This window comes from Haliotis rubra, unplaced genomic scaffold, assembly GCF_003918875.1.
Source record: "Haliotis rubra isolate DU_JTF1 unplaced genomic scaffold, ASM391887v1 Scf381, whole genome shotgun sequence".
Lineage (NCBI taxonomy): Eukaryota > Metazoa > Mollusca > Gastropoda > Lepetellida > Haliotidae > Haliotis > Haliotis rubra.
In genome coordinates this window covers 725,140-741,714 of record NW_025767059.1, presented here as the reverse complement: position 1 = coordinate 741,714, position 16,575 = coordinate 725,140, and the positions used below count along the sequence as shown (strand labels likewise).

At 41.9% G+C, this 16,575-nt stretch overlaps 1 protein-coding gene across 4 annotated transcripts in view; it reads left to right on the top strand.

Annotated features, from left to right (window-relative positions):
- Positions 1-16,575, top strand: part of LOC124286359 (NACHT, LRR and PYD domains-containing protein 2-like) — an 86,052-nt gene that overhangs the window by 33,547 nt on the left and 35,930 nt on the right. The window contains exon 1 of one of the 4 annotated variants that reach the window (XM_046722727.1): positions 9,363-9,447. The exons of the other annotated variants lie outside the window; for them this stretch is intronic. Within the exon in view, the coding sequence (XP_046578683.1) occupies positions 9,378-9,447 (70 nt within the window). The 5' untranslated portion in view covers positions 9,363-9,377. Of the gene's footprint in view, positions 1-9,362; positions 9,448-16,575 lie in introns of those variants that run through there. 4 annotated transcript variants of the gene reach the window in all.

Here is a 16,575-nt window from a genome sequence, read left to right as displayed (position 1 = left end):
CTCCTTTTTTTATTTTATTTAAATTGAATTATTTGTTTCCTTCAGATTTTCAGAGACTAGGTGTTACTCTGCAGCCCGGGGAGGGTAGCTGAAGTTTATGTGTTCGCCCGTCACGCTATGAATTAATTCCCGGTTTGGAAGCCCAACATGGGTACAATGTGTGAATCCCATTTTGTCTGTGATGTTTCTGGAACATTGCTAAAAGCGAAGTAAAACCATACTCACTCACTGTAGCAAGTTTTGTCAAAGTTAAACATCGGCACTGTCATGGGTTTGGGTAACTGTAACCATTAGTTACTGATAGGATAACTACTCTGCATCTATTGCTAGTACTGCAACTACTGCTATTGCTACTAGTAGGTCAACTCCTACTTGTGAGTGAGCGAGTTTAGTTTTACACCGCTTTTAGCAATATTCCAACAATATCACCTCGGGGGCATCTGAAATTGGCGTCACACATTATACCCATATGGAGTGGAACCCAGGTCTTCAGCGTGACGAGCGAACGCTTTAACCACTTGGCTACCCCACCGCGCCCAACTGCTACTATATATTGATTTCATACAGTAAGTGCTAATGCACCTAATGTACACTACAACTGCATCTTGATATGTCACCCAATACCAACTCCTTCGTCTATTATTGATTTTACAATGTTGGATCCACTACGATGTCACCTAGATTCCTCTGTCAGCGACATAATTACATAATTCCTGTCATAACTTGATATAAGTGTCTCCCCAATTGTTCTACAGACCACTTATCACAGTCATGCAGCAAGTATTGTTATACATGGCAATATGTTCATTGTTCTGTCGGAATATCTGATGAAAGGTTCTGTGGAGTTCTATCGGCTGCATCTAAAATCACATGAGAGGTGAAATTTCCACTTTGTCGTTTATTAGTAAGAGATTACTAAAGGTGACTGGATGGCCAAACTTGATGATTGCGAGGACCTGTTGGCACGGTGAAATTTCCATTTTGTCGTGTATTGGTAAAATATTACTAAATTGATTTAATGGCCAAACCGGATGATTGCGAGGATCTGTTGGCAAGGTGTGTTGTTCATTCTTTCAGTCAATGGTTTGTCTAGTCCAGGCTAGAATACCAACAGATCGTCGCCACATCAGGAAGCAATAACCCTACTCACGCCCTTCTAAACGATAAAGATTAAAAAATAACTGTTTAATATTATTGATAAATACGTTATTAATTAATGAATTTTTGAAAATATTATTTAAGTAAAATATACTTCTTCTTTTGAATAGTCAAATAACAGCAAAAGAGAAATAATTACAAAAAGAGACATCAGTCAATATCCGATAAATGACGTCACACATTACCACCAAGTTTTCACCTGCTGAATGATATACTGAGAATCATTTCTGTCATTAAAGGGCACATAACTCAATGTCATACAGAGAACAAATTGCACTAACTGGTCGCATCTGTACTCAAAGAAAGTCCAAGGTATTCACAATACCGATGGGTCACTGTGTCCAGACAGGTCATTCTGTTCCCGCAAAGTGACCAAGACCATATCCCTATACAGTATAAAGGTGGGTCACTATGTCGTGGATGCTAGTGAAAGCATCACCTGTATGTCACAGTGACCGGGATTCGGCTCCCGGCAGGTTACAGTTATACAGACAGTATTTACCCCAGGCCGGCCGCTGTGTGAATCTCGTCAACGCTGATCGCCTGATGTTGTTTGTTCAGTGATTATTGAACACAGGATTCAGTTTGATGTGAGATTTGGGAATTTGGCTACAATAAAATTGGAAAGTTCTCGAGGGAATTGATGACAGGAAAAGAAAGACCTTGTGTGTCAATATTGACTGAGCGATCCGACTGTCCCAGAATTCATTCAAAGTGTTGCATGGAAACATTGCATTGATTGACAAAGAGCGACCAAACGCCGTAAATATATGCAGCAATGTTCTTTTGTTCAGCATAGTCATTGTGTAACGAGTCGATTTTTCAGGCTCATATCATTTAACGCACTATTTGTGTCTATCCCCCGCAACGCGTTTTGCGTTTATCTGAATCAGAGACAGACCCGTGAAGATCCGGGTTTGAATTGGTCTTCAGCAACACATGCTTGTCGTAAGAGGCGATTGGGATCGGGTGGTCCGGCTCGCTGACCTGGTTGACACGGGTCATCGGCTCCCAATTGTGTAGATCAATGCTGATTTGATGTTGATCACTGGATCGTCTGGTCCAGACTCGATTATTTACTGTTAGTTTTTACTGTTTAGAAACAGGAAATCGATAGAATTATTTGGGATGTTTACAAGAATCTCACCCTTGTGTCGTCTAAAATCAATTATACCACCTCGTCCTCGATAATTCGGTTGGATTCGCTGTATAATGTTTAAGGCAAAGTAACTATTGTCGAAACAAATCCGCATGAACATGTTCTAAAATCTACACTCCGCTTATCTCGACCTACGGATGATTCGATCTATTCAGAAAGGAAAACTATACGATGGTACATGTCATGAAGTGGAATGTCGCTATTTCCCATCTCTTTTAGTCTACATCTCTTTCTTTCTGCAGTGTCTTTCTTCCCGCCCTCTCACGAAGTATTGTATATAGGATATGGTCACATTTAAATTTAATTCCTGTGTAACCATTTCCCTGTCACATCCTTCTACTGTTTATGCCAGCTGCCATGCACACTGTGTTTACACCGTCGCTAGACAGTCACGTGACACAGGCAGTCTTAGCGTCCCAACTCTGACATTAGCACTTCCTGCCCACCGTATGTGATATAAACACATACATACTGTTTCTTGTATTGTATCCATGTTCATGGACCTGTTAAATTGTTACCAGCCCTGATCATGGGATTCTATCGCCTGGAATTCAGATGGTGTTCATTACATCGTGTGACAGATCTGAGTTTTCAAGCAGACTCAAGGGCGGTGGTGTAACCTAGTGGTTCAAGCGCTCGCTCGTCTCGCCGAAGACCCGGGTTCAATTCCCCACAAGCCCATTTCTGATTACAAGCCCATTTCTGGTGTCCCTCACCGTGACATTGCTGGAATAAATCTAAACTCACCCAAGGATCCTCAGGGCATTTATGGTCGGCTTTCCTCATCAACATTATAACTATATCCATTATACATCTAGGGTTGCGGCCCTTGGCACTTTGGGGATCCGCTGGTCGATAATCGTTGGTCGTACGTTCGAATGAAATCGTCGCACAGACTGGGTATACTGGGACTGTCACCACCTTACCCAAAAGCGGAGCTGAGAATTTTGAAGAAGGATGGAGTAAGGGTTGGGGTTTGAGTTGCGTATAGATTCGTCTTTGAATTTTAACCTCAGTAAAGGCTTAATTCAGTGGTCATGAAAAACCGACGAATTCGCATGTTCAGTTATTCTGGTTCATGCTAACGGGGTAAATATGTGATTTTGATTTTTTTTAAATTGAGGACTCGAACCCCGATCCTGTGATTGAGAGTTGATGAACCTGGAGAGTTTCTGGTTCGGAGTCTGGAGACTTGATACTCTGCTTCTGAAAGCTGTATCGTGATCAGGTCATTCCCTAGAACATTCTCAACTTTCTGATGGGCGATGGGTATTGGCTGTGTGTAGTGTCGCTGTTCTTCAGGCATTGATCCTCCGAGATCATGTCATGTCTTACATCAACACTTTCCTTAGTGATGGCAGTTAAACGTTTTCCTGATCTGGGATCATGTTCGAGTGTTCCTCATTTACTCGACCCGTGAAGATCCGGGTTAGAATTTATCTTCAGTAACCCATGCTTGTCGTCAGAGGCGACCAACGGGATCGTGTGGTCAGGCTCGCTGATTTGGTAGACACATGTCATTGGTTCCCATTTGCGTAGATCGATGCTCATGATGTTGATCTCTGGATTATCTGCTCCAGCCTCGAATATTTACATAGAGCTGGAATTCTGCTGAGTGCGACGTTAAACACTAAACCAACCATGCCATCCACTCTTGGCCTCCGTTGCCCATCTCATAAGCATGTCATCCTCGACCCCGAGTCCCAACTGCATGGACGACCGTTGATGTTTCGGCTGGAGATAGTTGATAACACTAGCCAGTTGTGCCCATCTCATCAGCAGATAGTAACCAGTCGCTTGGACGCCTGCAGATATAAACTGCCTGTGTACTTGGTTCAAAACCATCAGATCAGCATAGTTCTAAAGTGATGTACTAAATACATGAAAACTTTTATTGATGTACTGTGCATCTGTGTATTTCCCCCAGCGTCTGAACGTTCGTTTTCCCCGGATATGAAATCAGTGATACTCACATATGACGTTACAGGCCACATATTGCTGGATTGCTTGCTGTGTCCCGTACACACGGTGTCCTGTCACCGTCATAATCACTGCCCAGACCAGTCCCAGTAGCCTTGCTCCAAGGTTGTACTGAGATCTAAGCCCTGCATGTATAGTACATTCTATCCTTGAAAGTGAGCACGTCTAGAAAAGGGGACAGTGCAAGGACCCGAGTCTGTTATTTATATTTTTAGAGAAATTATCATTTACACTGTTAATTATTACCTTAGAGACTTGTGAAAGTCTACAGTCACAGGTATACCTAGCCTTGCAGCTCGTAGCGGATATGCGGTTGTTTTGTCGAGTCGCCTCCATTGCTGGGTCCAACCCATCATTTCAGTAATAGTGTTATAAGCCCCGTAAACCAAGCAATTATACATTATCACAGCATGTTATTCCTTGCCATATGGTTTGTTTGTAGACTAAGGCTTAGTCTCTGAATATATATAATTTTGATAGTAACAAACAAGCCCATTTATATTGAAAAGGATCCCTAGGGAGACCAGAGATTCAGAACCTGAGGAAATCTAGACTTGCTTTATTTAGGGCTTTAGCACTGCAGAGAGGGCTTGGCAGTAGGGAAATTAATGTGGTTCGGGGACTGTGAGACAGACTAGGTTTGTTTGCTGAAGGTTTAAAAGAAAGGCTCGTTCTCTTTCACTGTATTCATTATGTACGAGTACACAGTCAGTTGTTGTAAGGCGCTGTATTTGATACACACATGTTACGCTAACGCTAATACTGATATGCGAGCCCAGATGCCGCATCAAAACCCTGTGTATTGTGAGATACTTGCGGGTACAAGCACAACACACGCGACCGCTCGATCCACGGTTATCTATCTGTATATCGACTTATCTCCACTTACACCCGTCATTATTCATTGAATTATGGCTGTGCAAAATTGTCACATTAATAAAGATTGCAATCCTAAATTACCACCAGATGTCGTTGCATCTGCAAATGTCACGTGTTTTGTTTAATTCTGCACCTGACATGCAATATACATTATGTCACACCCCAAGGAGACAGTGCACCACGTGCATCGAGTGATATACAGCTGTAACCAGATCACATAACGGTTCTCAGGGGCAGCTGTCACAATGGAGCAATTTACTCGGTCAACGTGACCTGTGTTTTTATATAAGTTAGCAACACGATACTATGGGACTGCATAGCCTTATATTCATCTAGCGATCTTTATCTGTTTTTGACGACTCTAATAATTCAATTTTTTAATACTGTAATATATTTTAAATTCAGTTACAACATATTGTTTGTACGGATCACGGGTCAATTGGCCAGGACACTACACAACATTGATTGAAATTGAAATTAAATTATTTTGTCCCAACCTATGATGCCGATGTCAATACGTTTATAAATTCAAGTAATATTTTAAGGCCAGCTATTTCATAGAATGAGTTGGGTTGAGTTGAGTTGGGCTTTACGTCACATCGGCAATAACAAGTCATTCATGAATAGAATGAGAGTGAAGCTGGTTGTGTAGTTTAGGACTGTTCGTAGACAATCGTGTGTGAAGGCCGAAGACTGTCCACGGATGGACTCAAGAGAAAGGTGGATGGACAGTTGTCTGTGTCTACATTTGTAGTGATCGCCTGCAGTTTTTAATGGTGGTGGGGCGGTAGGGTAGCCTAATGGTTAAAGCGTCGGCTCGTCACGCTAAAGACCCGAGTTCGAATCCCCACATGGGTACAATATGTGAAGCCCTTTTCTGGTGACCCCGCCGTGATATTGCTGGAATATTGCTAAAAGCGGCGTAAAACCATACTCACTCACTCACTGTGATGGTGGTAAGAGGCGACTGAATGGATCGGATGGTCAGTCTCGGGTCGTACACCGACGGCGTGGATTGTTGCTCATGATATCAGTCACTGGATTGTCTGATCCAGAATCGCTACCCGTGAAGATCCGGGTTAGAATTAGTCTTCAGCAACCGATACTTGTAAGAGGCGACTAACGGGATCGGGTGATCAGGTTTGCTGACTTGGTTGACACATGTCATCCCAGTTGTGTGTAGATCGATGTTCATGCTGTCGATCACTGGAATGTCTGATCCAGAATCGTTTACTTACAGTCCGACGTCACATAACTGTAATATATGTGAGTGCATCGTTGAACTAAAAACAAACACATAGTCAGTTAGATAACACATATACATATGTACCTGCCGCTTATGCTTAGAAGCATATTCATCTTTGACATCTGGGGACATGTTTCGTTTTGATGAAATAGTTTTAAATACATATTGTTACAATAGTCAAATCTATAATTGTCATTGATGACAGTATTTCATCTATATTGCCTGTGATAGATATATTTACACACGGTTCAACTGATATTATGATTTATGTATATTCCAATACTGGATCCGTCAAGAGCATAAGGTGAAGTTATAGAAGCGCTCTACAATCACCAACCTGTCCATCATAGGAGATGACACGTTACGTTCCGTCAGAGAATGCTCTTCACATCACAGTGAAACAGTGAGTGAGTGAGTGAGTTGAGTTTTACGCCGCACTCAGCAATATTCCAGCTATATGGCGGCGGTCTGTAAATAATCGAGTCTGGACCAGACAATCCAGTGATCAACAGCATGAGCATCAATCTACGCAACTGGGAACCGATGACATGTGTCAACCAAGTCAGCGAGCCTGACCACCCGATCCCGTTAGTCGCCTCTTACGACAAGATAGTCGCTTTTTAAGGCAAGCACATGGGTTGCTGAAGACCTATTCTACCCCGGATCTTCACGGGTCTCACAGTGATACAAATACATAAACAAATATATCATAAATAAGAGCAATAACAGGCTATTAAGACGAAAATAGTACATACAAATATGTAAAAGCTGCATGCATTGTAAAACCGGAACAGACAGTGACTCACGACTGGAAGCGAAATAAGGTGTTGATATTTAAAGGTGTACGATTCTTACTTTTCATACAACGAAGTAGCCTCCCTTTGCAGTTGTGCCATGTAATTCTAGGGGTGAAAGGATGCGTGCAGTGATACGTAGGTGACCACACGATACGTATCACGATACACACATTCAAGTAAAATCGCTTGGAAACATGTTGGAGCAGCTTATAGAGGAAGACGCCAGCTCTGGACGCATGTTCGTATCGGCAGTGGTTAAGTAGTAAACATTCTCACAGACACTGAACCACATTATTTCCCCTACCGCCCAGCCCTCCCTGCAATGCTCAAGCCCTAAATGAAGAAAGTCTAGATTTCCTCAGGTTCTGAATCTGTCTTGATTCATCTCACTGGGGCTCCTTTTCAGTCAAAAAGGAATTGTTTGTTTCTATCAAAATTATATATAAATAGTTTATGTGACACCCTCTCTGAATATATTATATTGTTTTGTTATATAACCGACTGTTGTATATTATATTCAGAGAGGATGTCACACAAATTCAAACCCACTCAAAGAGAAAACGTATCGTGTATCTTATCGCAGGAACCGGTATATCGGTGTGTCGTAGTTCCAGGACCGTGTTATTTTCCCTTCTGTCTAGCCCTTTCTGCAATGTCAAAACCTTAAATGAAGCAAGTCTAGATTTCCTTAGGTTCAGGCTGAATCACCTATCTCATTGGGCCTCCTTTTCAATTTGAAAGGACTTATTTCTTTCTGTCAAAAATATATATATTCAGAGACTAAGCATTAGTCTACGGTATATCGTTTCACCCCTTATAATGATGTCTTCCTGGTTATGTTTAAGAAATGTTTGTTTAAGAAATATTCTCAACAAAACAGTCATATACTCGGGTCATCGGTGTGAGTATATACTCACAACCTGATATTTCCGCACGTCTATTCCTAGCCTGTGTTGCGACCCCTCGTTGCGACCCCTCGTATTTCCAGCCCGCTGGAGTAATATCTCGGGCATGATCAAGGCACAAAAATAACAACCGCTCACTGCGCTAAAACGTACTTTTTTCTTTGCTTCATTCATACCATATTTTAATGTTTCCTTTATATTTACTCACGACATTTCCAGTCGCGGGACGAAGGATACTCAGCCCCAGTTATCGGAAGTCGAACATATGCCGAGCACGTGGCACCCACTGAGCCACCTAGCGGCGCGCCCTCTAGCGGCCGTACAGTCATACTCTCGTTCTCACGACTCGAATCGAGAGTGCTACTTATGCTCGTCATATGATACGAGAAACTTTACTATTACCAATTACAGACTGTTTAAGAGAGGACTTTAGTATAATTGGATGTTTTGGGAGGAAATCCTATACCACGGATGGTCATCGCTGAATGCTTAAGACTTGGTCTCTGACCACCTACTCTCCAGCATGGACCGCGCCGTCACTACAATATGGCTTTGGTTTTGTAATATTTCATACGGTGCATTAATACGCATTACTTCTGTCTAAAATGGACGCAGGAAATAACCGACTATTGTTATTATAATATAGCCTTCTATTGTGGTTGGATACGGGACTTGTGTATGATACAAATCAATGTGCATTTTTTATACGATTATCGTGCAGGTGTATTGACGTTGTTGAAGTTGAGGCGTAGTTGTCGTGGTGTGTTGAAGTTGAAGACGCTGTTGGTGTCATCTGGTACGGTAATGTTACCTGAGACAGTTCAATCGCCCTTGCAAAACCTCCGGACGTAGTGGCCGACTTCGCTCAAGTCTTGTGTTCAAACGGTGTTCTTTTCACCACTTGACCTGTCAGTCACTGCCATGGGCACATTGACATAGTGTATATAACGACATGTAGGGCGTGTCTATTTCATGCTTGTGTCATGTGTATAGCGGTACATGTCGCTTCACATTGAACAAGAAGACGCTGAAACTCAACGCATACCTGTCGGATCGTGTATAACCTGTAAACAAGGAACCTGGATAATACGGACACATTCTTTGGACTGATTTTCTGACCGGATCTCGTTTAATCGTACCATGTGTATTTTTTTCTTCTTGTAAACAAAATCTATTTGAAACACGGATCTAGCAACACCTTGAGGTCAGATCTACTGCACCCACTGCCTACACATTATACGGACACTGCTATAATGGAGAAACGACATTCGAAATCTCGACTGTCGCGCAGCTTTTCCTTTCTACGAAGATCCAAGCATGAAGGTAAGCCTGCATAATACGTAAATAAGATGTCATTTCTTTACTGAGCACACTGCGAATGAACCACGATAAAACGTTGAAATCGAACCAGGAATTCCAATGTGAACATCAGCCATTGTTCCAATCCGTTTAAAGAGGTTTCGATTTCCCTGTGTGTTGAGATACGCCGTGTCATTCAGCACACATATTAATCATTCCTCGAGCTCGTCCTCACCTGCGTAAGTGTTGCGTCAACAAAAACATCGTCCGCCATAACTGACGTGTTTAACGCCTGGTATTTGTCGCTCTGTCACAACTCACAGCCGAATTCATTGCGGAGAATGATCAACAGTATGACGTCAAGGATCATAGCCCTCCTGGAAAATATTTACAGAATTTGTATCAGGATGCAAAGGAATGGATGAATACGTGAAAAGGTCTTGAACCACCAGTTTAATCACTCCAGGAGATGTTGAATCGATTCCATAGGCGGCATGTAACTCAATTGATGTAGCGCTTGTTTGATCTCGTGTGTTCGAGTGAACACTCGTATGCATGGCTAGGAATAACGATATTGTCTTTGAGCCATTACTTTTGTGCCCATTACACTTTATTGTGTTAGTGTGAGTGCTCGATTGAAATTTGGTTACAAAAATAAAGTTAAAAATAATTAAAAATGTAAATCTGCAAATTAGAAAAAATAATGAAAATTGAAACCCGGAACTATGCTCTTTTTAAGAGCTCAGGCAATCTAGACTTGCCAAGACTTGCCAAATAATATTTTCTCGTGTGTGTGTGTGTTGTGTGAGTGTGGGTCTGGGTCTGGGTCTGTGTACATGTGTGTGCTTGCATGTGTGTGCTTGCATGTGTGTGCACTTGTTAACTGTATTTTGATGTATCGTTTGAGGATGTGTAAGATGTATAATTTTTATATCGACAGTATATATGCGACAGTGCATGATGTTATACCGACAGCATGATGTTATATCGACAGTATGATGTTATACCGACAGTATGATGTTATACCAACAGCATGATGGATTTGTTCTGAAGTATGATGTTATATCGACAGCATGATGGATTTTTTCTGAAGTATGATGTTATATCGACAGGATAATGAAATATCGACAGCATGATGTTACATCGTCAGTATGGTGTTATATCGATACAATGAGAGTCTGCTGTTATATCGAGATCATGTGATATATCGACAGCATAACAATATACAGTACACTCCGTCTAATTCGGACCGGCTTGGGACCGACTAAAACGTCCGAATTAGACAGCAGTCCGAGGTACACAGATTTTAATGCAGTTATGACCCTTTGACGAACATACGATTGTGCACGAAACACATATTACATGAAATGGATTAAAAAACACTTTGACGAAAGGATATTGAAAATCATGGAGTATTTGACAACAAATCTGTATCGATAGCAGTATCTGTATCGATAGCTTGATGTTATATATCGTCAGTAGGGTGTTTTATCGGCAATATAATGTTATATCGTCATTATGGTGGTATATCGATAGCAGCAACTTATATCGTCAGTATGGTGGTATATCGTCAGTATGGTGATATATCGGAAGTATGATGTTATATCGACCCTCCGTTTCCTGGAACAACAGATAACTCGACATTGCGTAGTCCCTGAGAACGAAAGAAGATGTCGTTGCATCGTCAGACATTCGAGCACTGATCCCAACCTTTTGTGACCCGTGAAGTTCCGGGTTAGAATATTGATCTTCAGTAACCCATGCTTGTCGTGAGAGGCGACTAACGGGATCGGGTGGTCAGGCTCGCTGACTTGGCTGACACTTGTCATCGTTTCCCAATTGCGCAGATCGATGCTCATGCTGTTGATCACTGGATTGTCTGGTCCAGACTCGATTAATTACAGACCGCCGCCATATAGCTGGAATATTGCTGAGTGCGGCGTAAAACTAGACTCACTCACTCACTCACCCCAACCTTTTGTGAAATCAAATCGATCATTACATATCGCATAAAGTTGTACATAACGCTTATAATTCAAAGTAACACGTACAAACTTTTAAAAAAAACTAATTACAGGGATAAAAAATATACCATATGTCGGTCCGGATAAAAACTCCGGATAAAGTTTATTAAGGTAAATGCATGCCCGTAAAATCCGGAACCTGTTCTGACTCGTTTGTACCAAACCCCCCATTACGCCACGAACAGCCGGAAACAATTATGGCTTAATGCACGTAGACAGTCGTATTCAGTTCACACATAGAGCAAACATATGCCGATGTTCTATCGATTAAATACATACATAGACTGTAATATGCATATCACGGTGATTATCTTAATTCAACTGTAACAGTAAATACGAAGGTAATTGCTAATGCGACTTACATAGGGCGTCAGTATGTGCTTGTCGTCACACGCCCTTATATGTATACGGTTAGATATTCTTGAATGTTAAGTCATAATCTGAGTCTATTTCACTATCTGGTCGGAATCCTGCAAATGTTTTAGTTAATCTCATTCAACGTTACAATCAAACATGCCCCATCTAGCGTTGTTTGATAAATGGCACGAAAGGCATCTGCGTTGTCTTGCATGATTACACACCTCGTGTTATGCTGCGGAATTTCGGCCCAGCTGGGAATTTCTGAACCTTTTCTTTCTCTTTGGTCCTGTTGTTATCTTCCCCCGCCATTTTGTTGTTGTCTGTGGCTTGAAGTGCGACATCTGTCTGGAAACCGGAAATAGAAAGAGTTAACGATGTTCTTGCAGCATCAGCAGCAGCAACAGATGCTGGGGTTGATAGGTGAGTTCCCGGACCCCCACTTTTCATCCAACGGTGATGTCAGCTGTGGGGGGACGTTGTCTGATAATCGGAACGTTGTATATCTGTCTGGGAAATGTAACGGGTCGCTCTATTGTATTCTTTAACTGAGCACTCTAAATGCAGATCTCACACCTGAAACCGGAGGCTGCCATTGCCATAGGTCTACATATTCTCTCTGAATTGCTAAAAGCGGCGTAAACCTCACCCACTCACTCTGTAGTGCTCCAGCTCTGAACGCGAGACTAGATCTCTCCTTTCCAGTTTAACTTTATTTTTGGAACTAAATGTGAGTATAGCCCCAGTCTTGTATCTTCAGATCTGCGTACTGTCATCAATCTAGATGTAGAGACACACATGCATGTTCATCTTGTAGATACAGCGAATGAGAATTGACGTCTGCATGCAGAACCTCTTTGCAGAGCTGTTTCGAATAGTCATTGCAGGATCCTCTGACTATACTCTCTTGTTGGTCATCACCACATAAGGTTTGTGATCAGCATCAACGACTGTGGCCACTTTGGGGCTTTCCTCCAACGAAAAGCAGACATGTCGTCATAGAGATGAAATACAACTCCGAACAACGTCAATCTCGATATGTGACCTTGACCGAAATGTGACCTGTGACGATATGTGACCTTGACCGAAATGTGACCTGTGTCGATATGTGACCTGTATCCATATGTGACATGGGTCGATATGTGACATGTGTCGATATGTGACCTGTGTCGATATGTGACCTGTATCTATATGTGACCTTGGTCGATATACGACATGTGTCGATAAGTGACCGGTATCCATATGTGACCTTGGTCGATATGTGACATGTGTCGATAAGTGACCGGTATCCATATGTGACCTTGGTCGATATGTGACATGTCTCGATAAGTGACCGGTATCCATATGTGACCTTGGTCGATATGTGACATGTGTCAATATATGTGACCAGTACAGATATGTGACCTGTGCCACTGTATGGCACGTATCGATGTGTGACACGTGTCGATATATGAACTGTATCATTAAGGAGGTTTAAGTCCACATTAGCACCTTTTGAAAGTATCCCTGAAACACGGAAAAGAATTCTGACAGTGTTGTTTCATGACATACGTCAGCGGCGATGCTTGTTGGAAGTGATGGAATAATGATTGATGCGGCATAAAATAGCATTTTTTTTAGCATTCTCAGTAAAGCCGTCATAAAGAGAACAGGTAGAGGGACAATAATAGAAACGATTACTCGGTATTTGATCAAGTGATTCTACGGCCCTTCTCTCTAATCTCCAGAAAAAAAACAACCTTCCGTGTGTTTGATGTTAATAGATATTTAGTTTATAAAGTTCGTGAGTCAATTCGTATCCTTTATAGGAGAACCCGGATAACATCAGAAAGGACAACAACCTGGGATATATCGTATCGGGCAATGTCATGAACGGGCAATGTGTAATTACCCCGACCGTATCACAGGTTGTCAGTTATCTCCCTTGAACTACGGCCTTAATTCTCGTTCATATCTTGTCCAGTGGTCAGTGACACATGACCAGCCGCCAGGACGACTGCCTTCTCTGTGATTCATATCACCGCCCTATAATCTCACGATAGTCACGGTATCTCATAGACACGTGATGATACACATTAACCAGATAACAAAGCATATCAAGAGAGCGGACGCCATTTAAAGATGGCGGCTGCGACGCGACCGGTGTTTATCGTCTTCGTGTTGGCGAAATGTTTGGTTGCTGGACTGTAATTACAGCGTGACAATAGATCGGTCTACAGCTGATATATGTCTGGTGAATCACGCGGGATTAGATTTCAAAACACGTGAACCTTACCAAGCTATTGAGTTTTAGTCATGGACGTGGCATATTAACTTGACAAGGACCGTAAACATGAAACTATGAATAATCAACGCTTTTAGACGTGTGCTAGTTAGGAGAGAGTGAGTTTAGTTTTACGCCGCACTCAGAGCAATATTCCAGCTATTTGGCGGCGGTCTGTAAATAATCGAGTTTGGACCAGACAATCCAGTGATCAACAGCATGAGCATCGATCTGCGCAACTGGGAACCGATTACATGTGTCAACCAAGTCAGCGAGCCTGACCACCCGATATCGTTAGTCGCCTCTTACGAGAAGCATGGGTTGCTGAAGGTTCATTCCAACCCGGACCTTCACAGGTCTGCTAGTTAGTGAGTGTTACTAATCAATGCTCTATGAAAGTAATTGAGAACTCTTACAAATAAGGGCTGATCGTTTTGTGTGAATCTCGTCATGGGTCCCGGGTTCGATGCCAGTCCCGGGTTCGATTCCGGAAGTGTGTGTGTGGTTCACCTCAGGCCCATTATATGTGTGTTCTCGACCAAACTGCAGAGTAGCGTAAAATTCACTCTCACTCACTCACTCACTCACTCATCCGAAAGTATGCATATAAAGATATGAAGTAAGAATTCTGGCATTAAACCTTCTGTCTACTAACACAATCCCAGCCTTAGAAATTTGGTTTGTAGTGTAAGCTGTCGAGTAGGCGTTTGAACTTTGCCCTGCTTACAAATGGCTATCACGCCGAAGACCCGGGTTCGATTCCCCACATGGGCACAATGTGTTAAGCCCACTTGTGGTGTCCCCCGCCGTGATATTGCTGGAATATTGCTAAAAGCGGCGTAAAACTAAACTCAGTCAGTACAAATTGCCAAATGTTTTGGTTTAAACATATTTTTATTTCGAAGAAAGCTTGCTTTTTTAAATACCTCTTCATACTAAAAGTTGACACCCACCTTCTAGAATGCAAATCAAAGAAGTAAACGTTGACACAGCTGGTTAGTACATGTATACGTTTTACAAGATACTGCTAAACATAATATACAGTTGCACAAACGGAATAGAAGTCAGTATTTTGGAGTTAGTGGTGTCCAAATGTTTTACATGGTGTACACTTTTATCAGTTTGATTCAGTTTTAATTTGCGGGAAAATGTTGTGACAGCTTCAGAATTTCTAGCCCTCAAATGCTACTAGCTATTGAGGACTACAGGTATTGAATTTTCACTGGCCCTCAGCACAAGTTGCGAGTATTTCTAGCAGACTAGCATGCATTTTCAATTTCCTACTATTGACCTGATTATTATCATATAACCATTCACACACCGACAAAATACGTGTTTTATAACTTGCATACATGTATTGTATGGCAAAGTCGTAAGAGATCCTAACACAAATCAACACTCAGACATAACATCTGTAGCTTTCACTGCAGGCGACTTCATACGACATCAGCAGCCTGTCAGTTAAAAGACAACTCGTCACGTCGGAGGGTCATTGACGTCTTCAAGCACTTCTTCTATCGTCTTTTGTTGGTTAGCTTGTGATAATAACGCTAGTTATGAAAAACTGGTTCCCTTCTACATCCGCTCAACGTCCATGCAATCAAAACCAGCTCTAGTGGCTAATGGTTGTCTAGACTCAAGCTGTTTATGTCACATCGGTAGCGCCCCTGACCTCTGACTTTACACCAATTTCCTAAATAAATAAACACAACACGAGACATACATTTATTGCTCTTAGTTTGAAAGAATGTTTGTTTTCTTTGATTTAGCTTAAATTATCAGCATTTGTAAACTCCGGCATCTGCCGAGAATGTGTTGGTTTATTTTTGCCTTTTGCTGTCCTGGTATGTCTGACCATGTAGCAGTACGATCATGAAGTGACAGATGAAATTAACAATTTGTGCTTAACAAAGGGCTGAGACTTATCAATAGGACATTTATTTTGAAGATTACATTAATTTTTAGTGTTTCACATGGGCACCATTATTAACTGGATGCAATATGTACTGATGTTACCCGTGAAGATCCGGGTTAGAATTGATCTTCAGTAACCCATGCTTGTCATAAGAGGCGACTAACGGGATCGGGTGGTCAGGCTCGCTGACTTGGTTGACACTTGTCATCGGTTCCCAAATGCGCAGATCGATGCTCATGCTGTTGATCACTGGATTGTCTGGTCATGACTCGATTATTTACAGACCGCCTCCATATAGCTGGAATATTGCGGCGTAAAGCTAAACTCACTCACTCACTGATGTGCTATTCTGTACGAACACAGTCAACAGAATAGAGTATATCACAGGGGCGCGTGACTGAAGACAAAGGTATATATTTTGCATTTTGCTGTACATCAGTCAGAAAATCAAGAGATAACTGTGAATCAAGCGGTCGTTGTTATTCTGCTATCGTTCACATGAACATAATTATTTGAGCTAATGTAGTATTGTAATCTGTATTTTCGTGCTATTCTGCACTAACGCTTCACAGAAGGATGCATACAGGGTGTGA